At 36.4% G+C, this 23,656-nt stretch overlaps 2 protein-coding genes across 19 annotated transcripts in view; one reads left to right on the forward strand and one right to left on the reverse strand.

The window, feature by feature from the left end:
- Positions 1 to 5,044, forward strand: part of LOC5575687 (beta-arrestin-1) — a 281,251-nt gene extending 276,207 nt beyond the window's left edge. For all 16 annotated transcript variants that reach the window (XM_021852258.1, XM_021852274.1, XM_021852264.1 and 13 more), the window contains one exon: positions 1,696 to 5,044. In XM_021852258.1, the coding sequence (XP_021707950.1) occupies positions 1,696 to 1,777 (82 nt within the window). In that variant the 3' untranslated portion in view covers positions 1,778 to 5,044. The remainder of the gene's footprint in view (positions 1 to 1,695) is intronic.
- An 8,888-nt stretch (positions 5,045 to 13,932) lies between these two features.
- Positions 13,933 to 17,474, reverse strand: LOC5575688. Of its 3 annotated transcripts, none has more exons than XM_021852280.1 (7): positions 17,079 to 17,474; positions 16,768 to 17,010; positions 16,415 to 16,711; positions 15,276 to 16,355; positions 15,079 to 15,218; positions 14,760 to 15,019; positions 13,933 to 14,698 (listed from the first exon to the last, which is right to left on the reverse strand). In XM_021852280.1, the coding sequence occupies exons 2-7, from the start codon at positions 16,986 to 16,988 to the stop codon at positions 14,060 to 14,062; spliced, it is 2,637 nt and encodes an 878-aa protein (XP_021707972.1). In that variant the 5' UTR covers positions 16,989 to 17,010; positions 17,079 to 17,474; the 3' UTR covers positions 13,933 to 14,059. The 3 variants fall into 3 exon arrangements, with proteins under 3 accessions (XP_021707972.1, XP_021707971.1, XP_001662137.2); XM_021852279.1 differs by having other exon boundaries at positions 17,074 to 17,474; XM_001662087.2 differs by having other exon boundaries at positions 16,768 to 17,474.
- Positions 17,475 to 23,656: the final 6,182 nt, after the last annotated feature.

Raw genomic sequence — 23,656 nt, forward strand, 5'->3', positions numbered from 1 at the left:
GCGGACTGATAACCTGAGTCTTTATAACAACGAAATCAAAATCCGTATAGGGTAGAAGTACCGGTTTTGGCCATATGCCAGTCGTAGCCATAGTTGATTTATCACTGTTATACATAGACAATCAGCATGAAACATGTTGTGTTCAATAGACCACATTCACATGATACAGCTACATTCATTTACTCGTCCGAATCAATTAAAAAAATAAGGAAAATAATTCATTTTCCTTATAATTTTACCACCCATACCACCTAATTCGGCCATTCTCATAAGAAATCAATGTGGTTGACCAATTTAGGAATCGAAGCTAAATCTCTGGACGAAACTGGTTCTGTTGGCCCATATTGATTTCAGCTCAAATTGATGCTCGGTTCACAAGATTTGTGGTCTCGAAAATTTAAGAATTGGCTTCGATTCATCTTCAGCTTGAACTTTTCAACTGGAAATATCTGAATTTTTTTCCCAGATGTTTTTTTTTATCTAGTTCACAAGACTATTTAACCCCAGAAAAGCCGTTCTGAAGCAAGCTGCCAAATTCCTCTGCATTTTTTTCGAAAATTTTCGAGAAAACTCCCATGGATTTTTGTAGAGTTCGTCCTGCAATTCCGCTTTCTTTTGAAATTCCTCGAGAAAACATACAAATATTCACCAAAGATTCAAGCGATCTTTAAAATATCTAGTTTTCGGATACTTCTTCAAAAATTGTTCTATCAGTTTCTTTAGGATCGCGTCCTGTTTAAAAGAAAACAATGTAAAAGAAAACAATGCATAAACTTCTCTGTATCGCAAACGATTCTAGAATGACATGTTTCTGAGTTTTTGAGGGATATTTTCCACAATTTTATACAGAATTTGTCCGCATAGAATTACCACAAATCTATGTTCCCACCGGGTTTCATAAATACGCGATGATTCACGATGATTCTCGGCACGAGCTTGAATGAGTGATTTTGAATGAAAATCTCATGCATGAGAATTGTAAGTGAGATATCAAACGATTTAGCTCTTGCAGATAAAATCCTTTTTGATTACGACTCCACCTGCTCCTGACTCAATTTTCAGAAGTTTCTTTCTCCTTAGAGTTACAATAAAAAGTGTTCATAGTTAATCATGAATATTTTTGATCATAATCTATGCAAAACAAAATTTTGCGTGGAGAAAAGTCTACGGAGAGGGTATGCTACGTTACATATAGCTCCTAAGTACCATAGTCAGTACAGTCCGTCGTTTGGTGTTATTTATTGTTGAAGTATCTTAGAAAGTTGTTGAACATTAGTTGTAAGTAAGCACTGTTCCAAAGAAATCCTTCAAGCGCCATCAGTTTGCAAACAGTTGACCGGGGAAGGGTTCAACCGCTAGATGTCGCTTTCAGCATTTCTTTGCCCTTTTGGAATATTTTAGACTTAAGCCCTCAGTACACTCTTTGCCAAGTGTGCAAATTTTTCCACACGCATAAACTAACACTTCAATATCCACTTGACACTTCAGATGTTTTGTCATTGTTGAGACCGATGTTTGCATGTTGGTTTATGCGTACGGAAAAATTTGCACACTTGACAAACAGTGTACTGAGGGCTTTATATCACCGTACTACATCAACAGTTACAATCATAACCTCCTAAATTGCACCAAGTAGCTAACGTTTGAATGTGTGTTCTTTCAATTTTCTCCCACTTTTTCACCAACCACGACCAGCGATGAGAACTGTCCAGATGACGACATAATCTTCGAGGATTTTGCTCGGTTACGTTTGAAAGGTGCAGAAACGGAAGCCTAATAAAAAGCGAACGCAAAACTCCGGGTTTGGAAATTCAAATTTTGTAAACGAATGATCGCACGCGCACACACGTGTATCCTGTCCTGTATGTGTGGGTATCCTTCATGACGAGCGAGCAGCACCGTAGTAAGCCGCAGCAGTAGCAACCGCAGCGACAACCAGCACTGTGTATTGTCTGTCTTGTAGTGGTAGATGTAAGAGGAGAGTAATGTGGAGTACATTAGTATGAGTAAGAGCGCGTGCATCATTTTTTAGCTGTACCAAAAGCCAGAACATAAAAAAGAACTTTGGTGGAGCGGAGTTTTTGAATGGTCAGAGATTGTAGGAAACGCTGGTAGCTTAAAATATAAACAATTAGTAGCAGCAGCTACGCAAAAAAGGACGTTTTAACGGATACAGGAGCCAACCCACTATAGATGCGCAAAAAAAAAAAGAAAAATAATCATGTTTATAGCATTTACGAAGCAGGCCGTGCCCGCCTTCGCCTACTAATACACAAACACAAATAACAAACGTTAGTCAAAACTGTACGCAAACAATCGGTCTTTCCGTCGCCTCCTTTTCGATGTACGAAACGTGTTGACGAGCGTTTAATATTAACATTTCCCTTATTTATTAATGTTAATTTGTCTGTTTTTATGTAGGTATGCCACTTTCTTTTTAGCTTCTATTTATTATCGATTTTTTTTTGTTTCAATCAAGCAAGATTTCTAATATATTCTTTATTCGTTTCTAGACTATAGGAGAAGAAAAATATGAAGCTTTAGACGGATTTTCATAAGCACTGCAAATAGTAGGTACACCGTACACAAACACAAGAACAAGTTTAGGTCGTCGATTTAATTTCAGTATTTTTACGTAAATTCTAAACTGAACTCGCTGCTCTAGTGATGCATACCACGGAACACAACACAATAGAACAGCGAGTGCGGAACAGAGGGCACAACCCACACTGACACAACTCTGTGCTGTCCGATCACTTGCTGTTAGGCAATGGCGCAAGAGCACTCACACAGGCGCACACACAATTAGGCACAACATTAGTTTCACTATGGCTGTTGTTAAAATGACGTAGATATGAGAACATCAAGTATTTGTGATCAGGTAGCAAACGATTTCAATTTTTTGAACTTGACTAACAAACTGGAATGGATTTCGATTGTTCGTGCTGCTTGAGGGAATGTGGATAGGCATACAGTACCGGTTTGCTTGGACGTAAACTGTCGGCCAAACGTTATGTTCGAACTGATTTGCGGTGATTTTATCTGAGAGAGAGACAGGAGTATTTCATACATACGATGTGCGATTTTTAGGAAGTTTTACATTGATAACCTATTTAATGTTTAAGAAACTGTTGGCTATTTCGCGATGTTCATTTTTTATTTAACGTTACTAATCATCCCTTTCAATGTGCAACAATTTGAATGTCTAAATGGTTCCCATTAATAATAGAAATACATGTGCAAGCTTTCTATGGGCAAATGATAATCTTTTGGTGCAACTTGTATAAGAGCGTAACTGACATCGAATTCTCTTTAATGTTTCTAAAAGAATCGACTATTAGCCCACTTAATTAAATTTAATCACTTTTTTGAAAAGTAGGCTCGTCACAATGGATGACTTGTGCTCCTACTCATTGTTTCAAAGGCACAAACTGAAGAAATAGCAAATCATTCAAATATTGAAATTGGATATCAAGCTGTTTCACTTAATTCAACCAAGGCAATAACAAGTTTTGCTACTAGCAACATAATTTGCAATTACTTAGCTATGTACTTCTTCTTGGGTAGCACAAATTATTCACATGACCACTATCACGTGAAACTAATGTGTTGATACCTATATCATTGATCTATGAAAATCATATCTCGCGTTGAATATCATAAGGGTGTATCTGCAGTGATGGATTTCTCTAAAGCGATTGCCCTTTTTTTTCAAGAATTTCAGTCAATTGCCGTTAAATTTTATGATTCAGTATGAAGAACCATGATTAGAACTGCCTTTTGAAACAACAGTCGGAAACATTCGCTTAGCCAAGTTATTGGTGACAGACAAAAACGGCGAAGTGAAATCGATCAGTGCAGATACATCGTTATGATACTCAACGCCAGTTTTGTATACAAATTTGAAAAAAAAAATCATTGTGTGAATCCATTATCCTCATAAAAATCAAATTTTCAAATATCGGTTATGAATTTCACCATTATTAAATGTCAGTTATGCTCTTATTCTATATGTATCTAGATATATTCTTTTTTTCCACATAAATAAAACAAATATTGATTTTTTTTTTGTTTTGCGTTGTATCAAATACAGTCTAACAGAAAACGGCGCGTGATTTTCACCACAAAAAAAAAAACTAGCAAACAATCCTTATTTTTTACAAAATTTTTAAATGAAAATGTGGCCTCCATCAATACCAGATAGTAGAACAAAATGAATAATTAGGATTCAGCGAATTTATTTCTAGGCCAATTTGTCGCAAAATACATTCACACCTTAACTGTTTCCAACATCTGAGCAAACATAAATAAAGCAAAAACTTCAATGTCTTCTTCTTTGATACTTGAATCGTACTAACCTCTTAATCATCACCTTTAAAGCAGAAACAGCCCATTAACACAATGGCAATCCGATGTTAAATAGAAACCTGAATTTGAAGCAGTTAAACTAAAACAGAAACCATGTTTGGCGTTAGTACTGTTCGGCTAGATCGGACTTCACTTAGATGGAAATTTTTAGTCTAATCACACATATTACATACACTACAAACATCCATCGCATAACCAAACGTGCATTTATGGAAAACAAGAAACAATGAGGAAAACCATATGTAAGAGAGAAGAAAAATCAACCGTAACTAAAGAAACTCCTCTTTGGGAAGAACACTAGTGTAATTCATCGAGAGATCGGGAATCAATGAACAGGCAAAATCATACAATAAAACTTGAAACTATACCGGAAAGGATAAATCGTAAAATAAGTTGGCAGAATGAAGAAACAGACGTAGAAAACACAAACAGACACACACAAAAACACATAGAAAACAAAAAAAACATGAATGTATTAACTGACTGTAAGATGTATATTAATTAGTTAAAGCAAAATGTAATGGGGAAAATAAATTTTAAAACAGATATGGGAATATTCTTCACAACTTGCCCATCTGTCCGGAAGTCTGTGCAGTTCCAGTGGTGGGACGGCGATAAACGGGGTCAAGCTTCTCTAGACTCGCGCAGGTGGGAGAGAAAGAGGAGATACAATTTTGCAGAAGTTATATATACAAGAAAAAACAGAAGAGGAACCATTTAAGGGGAAGTAAGTTATTGTACTATTATTATTAGGTAACTGCTATATATATGATTTTTTATGATTATAATGATGGATGAAAACAAAGGATATAGAAAACTGAAAAATGGAGAAAAAACGAGAACAGAGAGAAACAAAATAACAGTTTAACAAAATATAATTTGGTGTAAAAAAATGTATCGAGTTACATTCGTGGTTTTTTGTCTAAAGCGATCCGAATTTCACTGAATGGTATGAAAAATGCAATACAGTAATGTCTCGATTATATCACGGACAGGGATTGAATCCTGAGAAAATTGAGAGAATCTCACACGTATCGCTCTCTGTAACTATCATAACATGCTGCACATTATGAGAGACTGTTTATCGTATACTGCTACAACTTTGATCAGATTGGGGGGATACTAGTGCATGATAAAACCCCTCTAAACATGATCCAAGCCTGGGGGACACTATTGCTATTGGAAGTTCGTGGATTGTTTATCGTGCCAGTAAAGAAGAACACATATCCCCAACGGTCCCCAAGCGAGAAAAATGGATTTTATCATCGCTCTCTCTTTGAGGCTCTCGCTCGCTGCTTTCATTTATCAGACTTGTTACACCTTGCGATACAATGACGATCGTGGACCGCAACAGATGGGATGTTTTTCTTTGCTTGCTTTAATCGTGCTTCATACTCAAATGAGAGCGAATTCTGCAATGCCTGATCACGCATCCAAAAAAATTTGGCGTGATATACCGAAGCGTTATATAATGAAAATGCATTCATATAATTTTCATCAAAATTTGAGCTTTGTGTTGCGGAAATTGATCGAATGAAACGAAAAGCAGGTAAGAGATGGGTCAAATAGATATATATATTGGTTGTTTGAGGTTATTTTTCTATGTAAAATGTATGAACTTCATACAATTATTGTGGCGTGATAAAATTTAACAGAAAACCGTGCTAAAATCGAGAGTGATATATTTATATTTTTTTTTGTATGGTATTCAGTTGGAGCTGCCTGACAGCTTAACTTGTCAAGGCTGAACCCTCGGTCTGGCTTTTGCCAAGTTTCCCCTCTACCAGGACCAATACTCAGACGGACTAGGCTATGGTGCCCACATGAACACTGTTTTTTTTTATTCGTATTGTGACGTGGTAGTTTTTGAAAAATACCCATATTCCCTTGCTTCTGAGAAAAGGAAGCATTTTGAAAATCAGCAGATGCTTAGTAGTAGTTCTAGTTAATTTCGTTTTTTGTTGTTAAAAGTATTTATTGGTCATTACGTTCATATATCCTTGAAGAAAAAAATCACTTTTCTTGTCTGTTCACCAATTTCTCGGAACTAGCAAGTGTACCCTAATGATCGATTTCAGCGTCTTACTTTCTATAGTCATTATTATAGTGAATATTTAAGAGTAAAGTTACCTTAGGCTTCTATTACAGTCTCCTAAAAGATTCACTTTTCGGTGCAAATGCAATGCTTCACAACGCCTACTTTCTACTTGTAAATTTTGCGAAAATGAAGCTGAAATTAGATTGTTTGTAAATACCATTGTTACAAGAGGTATTCCTTGTTATGGTAATGTAAAAACCATAACAAAATAAGATTGTCTCCACTTATTTCTACTCAGTGAATCTACTAGTCATTTTCCTCAGAGTAATATTCTAATATTCTAGCTAGCTAATAGTAAGAGTGGCTACGAATCATCCTGGTTAGAAAAAGGCAAACTGATCGTCGCAAATAATGTTAATGTCCACTTCGAATAGATTACGTCCGTTGGATCACATCCGAGATATTAGTGCGTCTATGCCATATAAATTATGACGCGGCTTTAAGCAAAAATGCCAAAATGTTATACCACCACTACAGGTTACGCCTTTGGTGTCCATCTAATGGGCTAATGGATTGTGCCCTCCCTTCGCGGCAAGGTCGCATAACCAAGGGGAGGGAAAATCGAGAATGATATATTGAAGCGATATTAAAACGAGCAGTATTTAAATCGAGAAACTACTGTATTGTGCTACAAAAGAAAATGGTGTTCCGCAAAAAATAAACTTCAATATCTTGCATATTAGTGAAAGATTGAGTCTAATTCGAGTATTGAAAGAATTTCTTTTCATCATAGTCGATTTGTATCAATATCTGAGGAATCAAAGCAAGAACTGTACAGAAATCGATGCTTCATTACCTATCGATAATGGAAATGGAGTAATGCGACATGCACTATACACTAAGGATACGGGTAAAGCCACAATAGATCAATGAACTTTTTCAATAAATTCGTCAGAATTATTTACATTAGTATCCCCACATAATTAGGAACTATTTTTGTACTATACCAAATACAGTCCTAAACCGCATGTGACAATATTTCAACATTTTGGTATAACACCCAAATTAACAATAAATCAACCCTACCGGGAACTGTTTTCACAGTTTGAGAAATGGTTATTCGAAAAACTACAGTATGGGGAATAGGTTGTTAAATTATGTCACCATAAGAAAACGACTACGATGTTTTTTCTTTTCTTTTTATTACAATTATCAAACAATTGTAACAAGTTTCGTCATTTAATTTATTATTAAGAATTTAAAATACATAACTTCTTACGATGTCACATTTTTGTTTAAAATTATCTAAACATTATTCAGGCTTATTCAGGTTCCAATCCAGAACTTTATAGACAAACGGAAACGTTGGCTACACCGAATCACGGGCTTCATTGTTCGATTTGTGTTTACGTTACTTACCCAATTCGTGTTGCAGGTACGGCGGTGCGTTCAGCTGCTCCGTTTCTGGACATAATTTGCCGATACTTGCTATTGGGACAACAAGCGCCGTTGGGTGCGGTTTTTACGTAAGTTTCCGTACTCCCGCATTCTGATTTTGCAATTGATTCTCTCCGATTTGAATACTAAAATAATAAAAGTATTTAATACTGTTTGAATCCTCAATTGTATCATATTACTTACTAGAAAATCTTTGAACGGATTCAGCAGAATTTGCAGACAAGCGAAAACTTCCTTCTTGTTTATCTTCGCGAAAGCCCTATTTTCCCTATCTTTTGTCTCACTCTAACAATTATCATCAAAACTTTGCAGAAGCAAATCTCTAGTTTTAGTGAACCGATTAAACTGAAAATTTAATGGGTTGTGCACTACATATATATAATTATAGTGATACATTTTTCGCATCGATATATTGAGTAGTACTTGAGATTTGCTTCTTTAAATGGAGAGGGTGATTAAAATACAATCCCGTGCGGCCTTAATGCTGGAATGAAATAATTGATTATGTTTTATTCCTCATTCGTATCAAATTACTTACCAGAAAAACTAGAAAAACAGAACAGCAGACAATTTGCAGATCAGAAAACTTATGAAATAATCATTTTTTTTCTATTTTCACAAACAGTCACGCTAATAATAAAACCGTAAAGTTTAGCATAATCTAAAAAAGTTTAATTCGTTGATTTAAAATTATGTCGGATTTTCATAAATCTGGATAAAAAAATATTGAACTCGTCAATTGTAATGTATAGTGACATGCGCAGCATGTTTCGCAAACAATTTGGCTGATGGTGATCTTATGTTGTCACCATTTAGTGCAATTTTTATTGTCATACCGTTCAACATTACCTGGACAATTTCGTGTATTGCAATTATTCGGTATAGACTACTAAAATTGTTTTTTTTTTGTGGTCTAACGCTTTAGCATTCATATTGTTCAATATAAAAACAACAATTTATGATACATTAACCTTAAAATAAATAAGAAACTTACTGTTTGGAAACTATGGCAAATAGGGTTTTTTGATGCGGGTCTGAAGAAACATTTTATGGTCCATCCTCACATAAATTCCAGATTACGATCTTTCTGGAGTCCTGAGAAAAAATGTATAACTTTAGAAAAATTGCTGGCTTACTTTTGAAAAAAATATTGATATAAATCTTGACACAAAACAAAATACTTAGACAAAAACATATAAAATAACTACAGAACAAATACTTGTATTGTTTTCCATTAAAACCCTGTAAATTCCAGTGGAAATAATAATCAAAATAAATACCGAGAACACTGCCTCAGTAAAGACGTAATACCAAGAATAAGAAGAAATATCTGTAATAATTTCTTGAGTACTCTGTGATGACACTCTTGTTAAAACTTCAACTTCATTGAAAATCGCCTGGTGAATTTCCTGTAAGACCCACTGGGAGAGTTCCAATAGGGTAGGAATGGTTCCCTATTTGGCCATACGCGATAAGTTGTTTTCATTTTTTTTTTTCAAATATTTTATGTGTTTTAGTAATTTGATTACATTTCCCGCCATAAATACGGACTCGCTTGAAAAAGCAACACTCAGCTAAATATTGAATCACCCGACCTTGAAAAGTTTAGCACCACCTCAAAAAAGGAACATTGAGGCTAGGCACCTTGAGATAGGTGCTGATTATCTATAGATATATAATGGTGCAGTCTTCGGTAAACTTGATTCTTGGATCAAAAACATCCGGAACATCATTACAGTTCGAAATTTTACCGAATATGAAATTGAACATTTGCAAGTTATATCTTGTAAACCACATACGATAGAAAATCCGAGTCTTCGGCAAAGTTGTTTAGAAAGTCAAGAAAATTGGGAAGCAAACAGTTTGGTTGCCACTAGGTAGCGCTAGTCAGTATACAAAATTGAGTATTTTAAACTAGTTCTAGCCTGTGATCAACATAAGATAAAGATTTTGAGTCTTCGACGAAATTGTTCAGAACTTCAATGGCTTCTGGAAGGTAGACAGTTTGATGTGTAATTTTGCCACAAGATGGTGCTTTCATCATGTTTGAAAGAGTAAATTATACTAGTTCTATCCCATAATTTTGATAAGAGAGAAGTTTGAAATTTTCGGCAAAGTTGTTCAGAATGCCAAGGCCATCCGCTAGTGAATTATATCTGATTCATATTCTAGTGATTCAGATATGATTTCCTTCATGCGTGTGAGTGTGAGTAGTTTCGAATAATTCAGGTCAGAACGACTTCATATCCAATTTATTAGGGACTTATTAAACTGATTCAGTTTTGATTCGCTTCATATTCAAAAGATCTAGGGCAAACGCTCCCTTAGTGGAGGTAGCTCCAATAGTGGAGGTAGTGTGTTTTGGCTTGTTTCGTACTAATAAATGATTATGTGATAATTTTCTATGATGCACGATGCGAAAATGATACAAGTAATCGAATAATATTCATGAATTTTAACCGTAAAACTATTTAAAATAATTATTTTGCTTAATTTTTTTGCTCCTTTGCACCTATAGTGGTGCATCAGTACCCATAGTGGAGGGTCCCATAAGAAACCAATGATTTGCGCCACTAATGGAACCATTCTTAAAACATACCTCCACTAAAGGAACAGTACTCATATTATTGGTGCAAGGCTTTTTGCGGGGGAATTTAGAATGAATCGTGATTTTTATATATTTGAGTGATAGAAGGATTTGAGATCTATCGAATGATACATTAAAATCACATATTTCATGGTTTTATCACCATGTTTTAACAGTTTTCCCTTAGGTGCACCACTAATGGTACACTTGCCCTATGTCATTCTCCAGTTTAAGGACTGATTTATTTCATTTCGATGTGATTCAGATCTTATTCACATAATTTTCAAGTAACTAAGTTTAAGTTTTAATTTATGTACAAGTAACTCCGATCTGATTATTTTGGTTTTAAAATGATTCAGGTAGTATCCAAGTGATTCAGGTCTGAATAACTTCATATTTTATATTCAAGTGTTTCAGGTACGATTCACTTTATTTTTTTAATGATTTAGTTCTGGTTCACTTCATATTTGAGGAATTCGGGAATGATTCATTTCATCTTTAAGAAACTCAGGTCTGATTCTTTCAATTTTCAAACGATTCATGTCTGATATGAATCAGAAGTTATGGGGCCTTCCATAGCCGAGTGGTTAGAGTCCGTGGCTACAAAGCAAAGCCATGCTGAAGGTGTCTGGGTTCAATTCCCGATCGGTCCAGGATCTTTTCGTAATGGAAATTTCCTTGACTTCCCTGGGCATAAAGTAGGGGAAGGGGTGGTAAAATGAACACCTTAAGGAAATCATCTTGTTTCTGATAGAAAATCGAGGAATTTGTATAGTTCTATCACACTACATCAAAAATAGGGATGTCATCTATAGCAGCAACATGGATTCAGACTAAAATAGCTAAATTTTCACATATTTTTATCGCAACCAGAAAACGATGGAAATGTTCATTTTACCTGCACTATGTGGGTAAAATGAACAGCGGTTGGTGGTAAAATGAACACCATGCAAAAAACGTGGGAAAAACAAAAGTTCCTGAAAATTTTCATTGCCTCACCGAAAATACATCCATTAATGATTGTAACCCATTCAAAAAGAATTCTAAAGGTATCAGAATTGACATCATACCATAACGATATTCACCTCACTGAAAAACCTCAAGTCTTCCGAGCTTAAAGTTACGTCAGTTCTAATTTTCAAACGTGGTTTTCTAAAATCTTAGTTTTCGTTGATATTTTCACTTCAATTGACCTATGTATCATCTGGAACACTCAGATGTATGCTCTAAATCGTCCGTGCGTGATAAAAAATCATCGAAACTTGTTTTTTCTCGGTAAAAGGAACGGTGTTCATTTTACCACCCCTGTTCATTTTACCACCACTTGCCCTATCATCGTACCTGCCTCACGATATACGAATGCAAAAATGGCAACTTTGGCAAAGAAAGCTCTCAGTTAATAACTGTGGAAGTGCTCATACGAACACTATGCCGAGCAGCAGGCTCTGTCCCAGTGAGGACGTTAATGAGTAGAAGAAGAAGAAGATGAATCAGAAGTTAGAAATAGCTTGAAATTTTCATTTCATATGCTCATTAGTGCAACTAGCATGAAAAGCTCAATTTTATATGCTTACTAGCGCCATCTAGCGGCAAAATTAAGAATTAAATTGTTTACCTTCCGAATTTATTTAACTTTCTTAACAGCTTGCTTCTGAACTTTATATCACATGTTAACTTGCTTAAAATGCTCAGTTTAACAAATCTGACTCCATTTCAATTTGTATTTATGGTGTTAAATACAGACGTCATGTGGTAACTTATTCAGATGATCCTTCAAAACTTGTTAATTTTGGTGTTAAACTTCATCATTACGAATAACCAGCTCAGACCTGATTGAACGTGATCATTGTAGTGAGTATTGGCCACCTAGAAACTTTTTAGGAACTGGGTCGGTGATCAACACATAAACAAACCAACATCAAGTAAATTGTAGTTCGGTCGAACCTGAATCGGGTTGGGGTTGATTCAGATTCAGAATGGGTTGCGCCAGTTTCAATCTGGGTACAAAAACGTATTCGACATCAATTTCTGGACCTGTCATCTAGGTGGATAATATCCTTCAAATTAGAGTTTCCATTTTCTCGAGATTTTATTTCCTGGGAAACGGGAAATAAAAATGGCATTTCCAGGGAAATCTTGGGAAATTCTCAAGAACGTCAAAATAAAGAAAATTTGATGAAATTTTATTTTAAAATTAGTCATTCTGCCTTCTTTCTGGCGTTATCTTCCCACTGGGACAGAGCCTGCCTCTCAGCTTAGTGTTCTTATGAGCACTTTCACAGTTATTAACTGAGAGCTTACCGCGCCAATGACCATTCTTGCATGCGTATATCGTGTGGCAGGTACGAAGATACTCTATGCCCTGGGAGGTCGAGACAATTTCCAACCCGAAAAGATCCTCGACCGGTGGGATTCGAACACACGACCCTCAGCTTGGTCTTGCTGAATAGCTGCGCGTTTAACGCTACGGCTATCTGGGCCTCTAATACTTAATACTTAAAATTAGTCATATTCCATGCAAATTTTTATTACCAACAAATTTGTATGTTTCATAATCTTTTCTGGGAGTGATTTATTCATGTTTCTCAAAAAAAAAACTGTTCGCCTCGTTTTAAACGCTATTGAAGCCTAGCGAAGAAGTTTATAGCATTAATAAAATGTCCATGTGTAAGCTATTATTGAAGAATCGTATGAAGTTCAAATAATATTTACGAACAATGAAACAATAAAGCGCTAGGATAAAACCTACTATAGTCTTAAGTTGGAAATTAAGCAGTTGCATCTATGAAAACTTTATAAGCCTGCTCAATTCATGGAAAAGATCCCTCGAGAAATTCTTCAATTTGTATAGCATATTATCTTTTCAAAAAATCTGTGACGTCGGGGCAGAACAAAATCCATCTAATGAACAACTATTTGAATATAAAATACAATACATCAACATCCTAATATAACTAGTGGTTTGTTAAAATGATGTGAAAAGTAAAATTTTGAGCTTTGGGTTTTGTTCGAAAATAGATGATCAATTCTTTTTAGTTAATAGTTCTATTAACTATTCGGGAAATACGGAAACCCGGGGAAATAGGGAATCCAAGGAAACGGGAATCCCGGAAAATTTCACTTCCCGGGAAATGTTTCCGGGATTGGAAACTCTACTTCAAATATTTCCCCAAGATTAGATAGCTTTTGAAAATGATGAAGTTCGATACCCATATTTGACAATTTAGAAAAAAAATTAAATTGAATTTACCAGTCTTTAGCCGGTTTTAAGGGTGTCCCATATATAACCGAAAAAATAACCATGTGGGTTACTGTAAGGGGCATGGAGGTCTTTATTTTGTCTTTGGAAGGACCGTTTTGCAATCCTGTCTATGATGAACTCCCTTCCGTCTCTCTTCAGTCAGTTGTGTACACTGTGGATGGACTCGTAGAACATTAGGGAATCCAGTAGGAAAACAGAATCAACGAACAACACACTCTATTATCAATGTGTTTAGGAATGTTATCATAAACTAATTATTATTATTAATGAGTTAATTCATTTAAATACTATATTATAGGATATTGCACTTTGTAACAACTAGGTATACGCTTGAACTATTTTCGCACTAAATAAAACGTAACATTCTGATCGTCAAAAACATTGCAAACACCGGAAGGATCCAACCAATCACTAAACTCCGCGCTCCGCTTCCATCCGAGGGACACCGCAAACCCTCGTGTTTGATAACGAACCGAACCTGGTCCGGGTAGCGACAATCGTTCTCCGTACACTTCATATTCGAAGTCTCCATCTGCACCAGGAAGTATATCGATCGGCACTCGATGCCCGGTTCACCGGAGCACAACCCGGTGAAGTTGAACCACACGTTGTCGTTCTCCGGAGTAGTGGTCTGGCAGGCCAGACCCGCGAAAGAAGAGTCCATCGTCCCGCATACGGTGAACTCTCCGTATCCGGAGTTTTGGAACTGAATTCCAACATTGCCGGTGTTGAACAAGAAGTTGCGACTGATACGGTACCGGAGTTCTACACCCGGACTTAGGTATTGTTCGTGTTCTTCTCGTACGTTGACCGTTCGCCATAACTTTCGGTTGGCTTCGGTACGACAGAACGGCGCAACCAAACGTTGCGGAATGGCTTTCAGGGTAGCCTGGAGTAATCCACTGTATGGCTGCGGATCGATTGAGGGTGATTCGATGATCTTGTAGTGCTCTTCGATTGGAACTCGACTGTGGGATACTCCTGACTGTAGAATTAAAGGATCGTTAGGCTTAGATTATCCAAGGAAAGCTAAACAGGACACTCACAAAGTCAGTCAACTGGCTGAACGTAGCCGCATCGTTTGTCAGGAAGACAAAGTACAAATCGGGGAACTGTTCAAAAGAACTGGTCAGCATTCGACGGGCACTAACGAAATCCGAGTTGACAATACGGGCGCCTTGTGAGATGACCAAAATGACTGGAGCATTAGCTCCGACTGTACGGTAGGCGCGTTCTTCATCCATCTGACTGGACAAAGTGCGTATGATCGAGTCGAAACTTTTGGATAGCGACAACGCTGATGGATCTGCAAAGATGGCTTGTTAAGACTTCAGTTATCTAGATGATTCAGTTTGTAAGACTTACAAGATCCTTGGTATGCCGAGAGCTGTTCAAACACGCTGGACAAACTTCGTGTCTGGTTGACCATAAATTCTCCCGATTGACCGTTGATAACGGATATGGACGACCCATAGATCGACACATCAATCAACTCGGATAGATGACTGAAAGTAAGCAAAGTTGATCATTTTAGCTATCGCACCTTAGCCAGCATTACCTACAAGATCATTCTTAGGTTTTCGTAAACGCTCCGAGATCCATCAATTACCAACAACAAATCAATGATGGGCTTCGTATCCGACATTCCAACAGAAGTACAACCCTCGAACGAATCTAACAAATTGCTTGCGTAACTGAAGAACCGATCAACTGCTGCATCGCAGTTTCTTCGCATCAGTGAATCCTCGACAACAACACTGCCGGTTGTATACTGTAAAACCTGCACAAAGTTGAACGTTTCTTGCTTCAGCCGATCCTTATCAATCGTTTGAAGGATTTGCTTTCTATAACAGGCTCGATTGATATCGTCGGGAACGTTTTGTGCATCCCCATGTGGGTCTTGCGCTTCATCTTCACTGAAAACATTCCATAACTTGGTCTTTCGATCGGCATTGAACATTCGGTGTAGCGAATCTTCGTTAAGCTCGGACGTTCGGGACAGCTTTCCATTTGGCGTTTGTTTTATGTTCGGAAGCTTGCGCTTTCCAAGGTTTTCGATCGAAACAACCGGAATGCCCCGATTGCTGTAGTACATATCGAGTACCTGTGATAGCCGAAGCCTTCTAACCTTATTAACAAAGTATGGGACTTGTTGAGCCAGGAAATATCCGTCAATTCCTGACAGAAGTTCACTGTCTGTCATTTCCCACCGACCTTCGTGATTATCAGCCAGGAACCGTAACCTTGGGAAAAACGTGTCGTTCCAATTCCCTTGCAGTCCCACTCGAAGATCGGTACCCACATAAGGACCCTGGTACAAACATACCTCCGCCAAATCTCCCGCCAATCCGACAACGTACGTATTGTCGATCGACTCCATTGACGAAAGTAACTTCTCCACTTGCTTGCGAGTATCTGCTCGCTCCATGGTTTCCAAGTTTTCGTACGTGCCCTTTCTCTTGTAGGCGGAGATAAATTCGCTGATTCGGACGTTCTGAGGCTGCAGTCCTGCGGCAATCGACATAACGAGCACCCCAGGAGCTATTGAGCCATACTGGAAGCTTCGATAGGTTCCGCCTTCCAGCGGGCAGCGTGATAGTGGACGCTCAAAGGTCGTCCCCGTCGTTTGGTTCATTTGGGACCTTCGGAAAACGAATTGTTAGTAGTTAGTAGCTCATTGTATGTGAATTAGCGATCTTACTTGTTCTGAGTGATCCACGGTGCCTGTGCGTTTCGGGATGGGTCTGCCACAATCGCTGGGCAACTGGTTCGTTCGTCTCCACGTTGAAACGGCTCCACGGTGCTGCTCAACAATCTATGGAGCAGACAAATCTCCCAAGGACTTAGAAATTTGTCAAACTCAATCGTTCCGGGTATGTTGGATACCAACTGTAGCAGCAATTTGTACTTGGGCACCATTATTCCGCGAGTGCTATAGGGCGTCACGAATTCAGTTTCCTGCAGACCTGGAGCCTTTTCGATGCCATCAATTCGAAGTCTACGGTATACTTAGTAAGATCACACCTCAATAAGTTATCGGAAATATCAACTTACCGATGAATCAGCTCGACACTGAGCATTCGCATGTCCAACGTGGTGGGGTTCTTCTCTTCGACCTTACGGATCAGCTCCAACAAAAGCTGTTGGTTGAATCCTACCGAAGGTTGGGTGAAGTTACCTCGATAGCAATGGATCAACTCCTGCGGAATGTTGTAAGCTTGGATCGCTTTGAACAAACAGGCGACTATCGCTACGAGTATCAGAGCAGGTGCCATTGTGCACCAACGCGGTCAAGTTCTGAATCAAATATGGATCCCAGATTTTATCACACGCCAAAGGCAAATAGTTGTTCAAAATTACATTACCCGACACGGTTCGACCACTCAAGCTGAAATACGTAAGTACTCAAAAGTAGGGTTCGGTCGCTAGATAACCACGCATTCAAGGTGATTCATTTCGAATATTGATAAATGTTGTCGTGAAATGAAGAATAATCGTAGTTCCTAGTTCCTCAATTTGACAAAAATATTATAAAGTTCACACGTTTGAACTCCTTTGGCACCAGGTTATATGATTTTCAATACTAAACAATCTAACTTGTAAACTATATGCAATAGCGAACAACTTGTTTCGCATAATTTCAAAACCAGACTAAGGTGAGTAGAGATATCAGACCGCAAGCTTATCAGCACTACAGCATAGTAAATAAGTACACTCACGAATAGATAGCATACGCTTAGATATGGTTGATAGGGAGTCACCTTTGCCTAAAGTATTGTATAGACAAGAGAAAATGTAAACAAAATTTCTGAAATGGAACGCATTGAAATTGAATCATACCCGAAGGCGACTACTCGCGACTCACACATATCAATTAAGAATAAGTGCAAGCGTGTCCAGCTGTTCTCAAAATTAAAATTAGCAATATATTGTATGTGTCTAAAGCAGTTTTGAATCCTAAGACAACGAACAAATTTTCGTCAGGAACGCGTTTCAAGCGTTGTGGTATTTTTAAGCGTTTCAGGAACCCTTGTGAATGCCACTGAACGAGTCTTTATTAGTATCATTTCAAACGTTATATTCATTCCTTATATCTAGATGTTCTGTGTTAGGTAACACTATCATCCTAATTTGGTAAAACTATCTATTTACATTTTGTTCACAATTTAATATATTTTGTTCATAATTTAATAATTTGACGTCTGCTCCAATGTTTCAACATTTGATATAGAATATTAGTACTCTACCAGAAAGGTAGCTTCAGAATCATTTTCAGATTTTTTTTTTTGAATCCTCTGCAGAGCTTTCCTCCTGGTCCATATTGGTGCAGTATACAACATGGTTGGCAAGAAAATTGGTTTGAAGATCAAAAGCTTGTTCTAAAAACGAAGTTTTGATTTTCTGTTAATAAGTGGATTGAATGACCTTAATATGATTTTTAAAAGTTAAAGTTGAAGTTATTGGAACCCCACTCATCGTGACAACATGTCTACTTGAAGGTTTCAAATAAAGAGCTTTTGGTTTATGTGGGAATATTATTAGTTGAGTTTTGGAAGCATTAGGAAAAATTTTCCATTTTTGCAAGTATGAAGAAAAAATATCCAAACTTTTTTGCATTCGACTACACATGCAGGCTATGTCCTTTGGCGGAGAGGCCTGTGTCATCCGCAAACAAGGATATTTGACATCCCTGAGGTAACTCAGGTAAGTCAGATGTGAAAATTTTGTATAATATTGGTCCCAAAATGCTGCCTTGAGGAACACCAGCTCTTACAGGAAGTCTTTCAGATCTGGAGTTCTGATAATTAACCTGAAGTGTACGATTTGACAGATAACTTTGAATTATTCTAACAATGTATGTTGAAAAATTAAAGTTTTTTAATTTTACAATCAAACCTTCATGCCAAACACTGTCGAATGCTTTTTCTATGTCTAGAAGAGCAAGACCAGTAGAATAGCCTTCAGATTTGTTGGAACGAATCAAATTTGTTACACGTAAAAGTTGATGAGTGGTCGAATGTCCATGGCGAAATCCGAACTGTTCATTGGCAAAAATTGAATTTTCGTTGATGTGGGCCATCATTCTGTTCAAAATGACCTTTTCAAAAAGTTTACTGATGGAGGAAAGTAAACTGATTGGACGATAGCTAGAAGCTTCTGCAGGATTTTTGTCCGGTTTTAAAATTGGAACAACCCCTGCATTTTTCCATTTGTCAGGAAAATATGCTAATTGAAAACATTTGTTAAATATATCAACTAAAAAAGATAAGTTACTTTCTGGAAGTTTCTTGATGAGGATGTAGAAAATTTCATCATTGCCAGGATCTTTCATATTTTTGATTTTTTTAAATAATAGTTCTCACTTCTTCCAAATCAGTCTCACAGGTATTTTCGAAAACGTTCTCTTGATTGAGAATATTTTCGAAGTCCTGAGTAACTTGATTTTCAATTGGACTAGTAAGTCCTAAATTAAAATTGTGCGCACTTTCAAACTCCATAGCAAGTTTTTGAGATTTTTCGCAATTAGTTAGTAATGATTTGTTTTCCTCTTTCAATGCCGGTATTGGCTTATGAGGTTTTTTCAAAATTTTAGATAATTTCCAAAAGGGTTTAGAGCCAGGGTCCAATTGAGAAACCTTATTTTCAAAATTTTTGTTTCTTTATTGTGCAAAACGTTTCTTGATTTCTTTCTGCAAATCCTGCCATATAATTTTCATAGCAGCATCGCGAGTGCATTGAAATTGCCTTCTCCTTACGTTTTAAAGACAAATCAAGAGTTTAAGATCATTTCACATTTTGGAATTGCAATGTTCCTGGCTTCAACAATGGAATTTGTTAAAGTTTCAAGAGCATTGTCAATATCAAGTTTATTTTGTAATGAAATGTTAACATCAAGATTAGAGTCAATATACGTTTCATATATATTCCAGTCGGCTCGAAAATAATTGAAAGTGGAGCTGATAGGATTAAGAATTTCTTCATGGGATATTTGAAATGTAACTGGGACATGATCAGAATCAAAATCAGCATGAATAACTAATGGGCTACAAAGATGACTAGAGTCGGTTAAGACCAAGTCAATCGTAGATGGATTTCTAGAAGAGGAAAAACATGTAGGGCTATCAGGGCATTGAATTGAGAAATATTCTGAAGAGCACTTATCAAATAAAATTCTGCCGTTGGAATTACTTTGAGAATTATTCCATGACCGATGTTTGGCATTAAAGTCACCAATGACAAAATAAAATTGACTTATTGCGAGTCAATTTTCGCAAGTCAGTTTGGAGCAAATTAACTTGCAGTCCAGAGCATTGAAAATGCAAATAGGCAGCTATGAAAGTATATTTACCAAACTGTGTTTCGACAGAAACACCGAAAGTTTCAAAAACTTTAGTTTCAAATGGCGAAAACAGTTGATGTTTTATACGCCTATGAATGATGAAATGAAATGATGCCCCATCAAGTCGATCATTACGATAAACAAAAAAGTTAGGATCTCTTTTGAGTTTAGATCCAGGTTTTAAATACGTTTCGGTAATAACTGCTATATGCACGTTATTAACTGTAAAAAAATTAAACAACTCGTCCTCTTCATCATTCAGAGAACGAGATATCCAATTTAAAATATTTAAATTATTATTTGAATCCATTAGAAAAACGTAATCCAATAATAATTTGATTTGTAAATTTTACACCTACTTGGACTGCTTCAGTCATAGTGGTGGCTTTGAACATTGCATCAATCATTAGATTCATATTTATGAAAACTTTGTTGAACACCAAATTTGTCTAAAATCAAAACAAGTTTTAGTTCAAAGTAATTAACTCCAAATTTTTTCCTCATTTTACTAAAAATTTCAACTTTGTTTGAGCTTAACTTCATGATTACTCATCCGATTCCAAATCTTTGTTCATGCTTTTAAAGCTAGTTCAATTGTTTTCAAACCTTTCATATATCACATTTCACTAAAAAATGTCTTGACCAAGTTATTCAGCAAAAGCTGCACAAAAAGATGATTTTTTAACAAAAAATGCCAGTTCTTTCAAATTTTTGCCAATCAAATATTATCTATAAAGCTGGAACTGGTTTAATCTCATTCGTATTTTAAAATATATATGCACTATTCAACTCGTAATTAAGGCAAGATATTTTATTAATTTAAGTTTTATAGAAAAAATGCAATTTCCGACAAAAAAAACTTAAATAATCCAAAAATATGACTTTTTCATTAAAAAATCATGTTTTTGGGTAGTTTTTGTTGAATAACTAAGTCAAACCCATTTTTAAGCAAAATGCGTTGTATGAACAGTTTGAAAACAACTAAATTTTCTTCAAAAACATGTAAAAAGATTAGGAATCGATTGAGTATGTATGAAGTTATGGTCAAACAAAAATGATGTTTTTAGAAAAATGAGGAAAAATTGGGATAAAAGTGTTTCTAACGTAGACAAGTTTTGATTTTTGACAAATTCGATGTTCCACAAAGATAATGGTCCTTAAAATTTCAAAATCGGTTGAAAAATAACAAAGTTATGTTTACTTCACTGGAGGTCACTTTTTATAACTTGAGATTTCACCTTCAAGACGCTTGCGCCACCTCTAAATGTTAATATTTTTGGCTCAGATTTTGAGGTTTCGCTTTTAATGTGGTTTGAATTAGAAATCCTTTATAAGAGAGATTCGCGGAAGCTGACATTTCTGTCAAAGTGTGAGCCAATCGAGCAGCGAGAGCTGTCAAAGTGTGAGCCAAACGAACATGCGTTATGTTTGTTTTGAACTTTTTTTGATGAGTAATGTAATCCGCTTGAAATTATTTCGGTAAAAGTAATTTTGCATAAAGCAAAGAAATGAAATGTGTTACTTTTTTAAATTTTTGTCAATGCGATTTTTAGTTTTTGATTTTTTCGGCTGTTTATTAGTTTTGATATGTAGCTCAAAGATCTATAACGAAACAAAATACACTTTATTGCAATGAGGAATTCATGTCCGTGTTACAATATTATTCTCGACGCCGAGCAAAATCAGCACTGCTGGTCTGTTGCCAAATCTTTCCATTTTACTTCCGCTTATCTCTCTATAAAGGATCACTAGTTTGAATTCAGTAGAGCACACGATTTTTTTTTATTTTGAGAACTTTCGAAAAATAAGCCGCACCCTACTGCACACCGTTTTTAATTTTGCGGTCTATTGCGCAAAAATCGCAGTGAAATAAACTGTAGGGACTGACAGTTGTTCATTGTTTTTCAATGATTAGAGGCTTCAAAACATATGGATTCCTTAGGAAAATATACAGCAATTTAAGGTGAAGATGAAACGAAGCCAAACCTCAAATTTTCAAGAGCACAAATCTGGAGAACCGAACACCCGTTTGAGCAGAAAACTCAATCGATTGGTCACCACCAGCTGGTGACCAATCGATTAAGTTTTCAGCAGCTTAAACGGATGCTTGGTTCCCCAGATTTGTGCTCTTGAAAATTTAAGGTTTGGCTTCGATTCATATTCACCTTAAGCAAACAAAGTACACTGAGAAAAATCTACACGTCAAGGTCGTGTGTTTTACTTATAGATTTGCGCAATGAGGAAAACCACATGATTTGAGTGTGGTAGCCATATAGATTTCATCATTGATTTCACGGTATAATAACATGTGTATCAACATTAGGTTGTCATGTGAAACAAACATAAATTTCCAAATATTAAATCATGAAAACCAACTGATTTGCTTATTGAATTCGAAATGTAGTAGCTTTAGATAGTCATGTGTGATAGAACATAATTGTCATGGGACTGAAAGAAGAAATTTGGTAGAAAAACTTTTGCTCCCCAAAATATGGATCCGAGGCTCCTCTGCTTGTCGCTAGTTCTCTTGATTTTTTTTTTCAAACCCGTGAGCCAGCAACAAGCGGGGCGCCGCAAATCCATAATTTGGGAAACCAGGGATAAGCATATTCCATTTTTTCGAAACTGAAGCCAGGAAAATCTGTTAGTGGAATCCGAATTTTCTGCTAAACTATACATTATAATTAATGTTTTCTTATAGAAAGGTAGAATTCTCGTATATCGGTCAACTTCACTAATAAAAGAAAAATCGAATTCATAAATTTTCATCTAACAGTTTCAGCTTCAAAATTTGCTTCTTCTCTTTGGAAGCATGATGATGACTGTCGTTCGGCACGAGGTCCAACCGCAATTTAGTTCACTATGCATCCCATGGGTTGATCACAAACAATTTAGAAGCTTTGAACATGGAAATCGATAGCATAGCTCATGGATTTCATCATACACTGATAAAAATCCACACGCTCGATCTGTGTGTTTAAAATTATGGATCGATTCATGAACGTCCATATCGATTTGCTATGATTTTCTTGCAAACTTCGTGTGTGCTACACATTCAATTCCTGTGTCTTGCTTCATGGATTGATTCATCAACCGACGACAGGGATTACATATTTTTTCCACATAAGTTCCCAAAGCTTTCTCTTCAGATTCGTATGTGTCAACCTATGGACGCATAGATCATCACTCCAACACGGATTCAGTGTGTTTTGCTTATGGTTATCTTGTGTCATAATCATCATGTTCAAGTTGGTCGATTCATTGATTTGCGCAATGAGATTGTTATGATGAAATCCATGAGCTATGCTATCGATTTCCATGTTCAAAGCTTCTAAATTGTTTGTGATCAACCCATGGGATGCATAGTGAACTAAATTGCGGTTGGACCTCGTGCCGAACGACAGTCATCATCATGCTTCCAAAGAGAAGAAGCAAATTTTGAAGCTGAAACTGTTAGATGAAAATTTATGAATTCGATTTTTCTTTTATTAGTGAAGTTGACCGATATACGAGAATTCTACCTTTCTATAAGAAAACATTAATTATAATGTATAGTTTAGCAGAAAATTCGGATTCCACTAACAGATTTTCCTGGCTTCAGTT

Source organism: Aedes aegypti, chromosome 3, assembly GCF_002204515.2.
Source record: "Aedes aegypti strain LVP_AGWG chromosome 3, AaegL5.0 Primary Assembly, whole genome shotgun sequence".
NCBI lineage: Eukaryota > Metazoa > Arthropoda > Insecta > Diptera > Culicidae > Aedes > Aedes aegypti.

What these genes read in the sequence shown, in the direction of transcription:
- LOC5575688 (XM_021852280.1), bottom strand. Translation starts at nt 16,988, where the DNA reads ATGGCACCTGCTCTGATACTCGTAGCGATAGTCGCCTGTTTGTTCAAA. An exon ending in AGTGTCGAGCTGATTCATCG is followed by an intron (nt 16,712 to 16,767) that starts GTAAGTTGATAT and finishes AGTATACCGTAG; the next exon opens with ACTTCGAATTGATGGCATCG. An exon ending in CCGTGGATCACTCAGAACAA is followed by an intron (nt 16,356 to 16,414) that starts GTAAGATCGCTA and finishes CGTTTTCCGAAG; the next exon opens with GTCCCAAATGAACCAAACGA.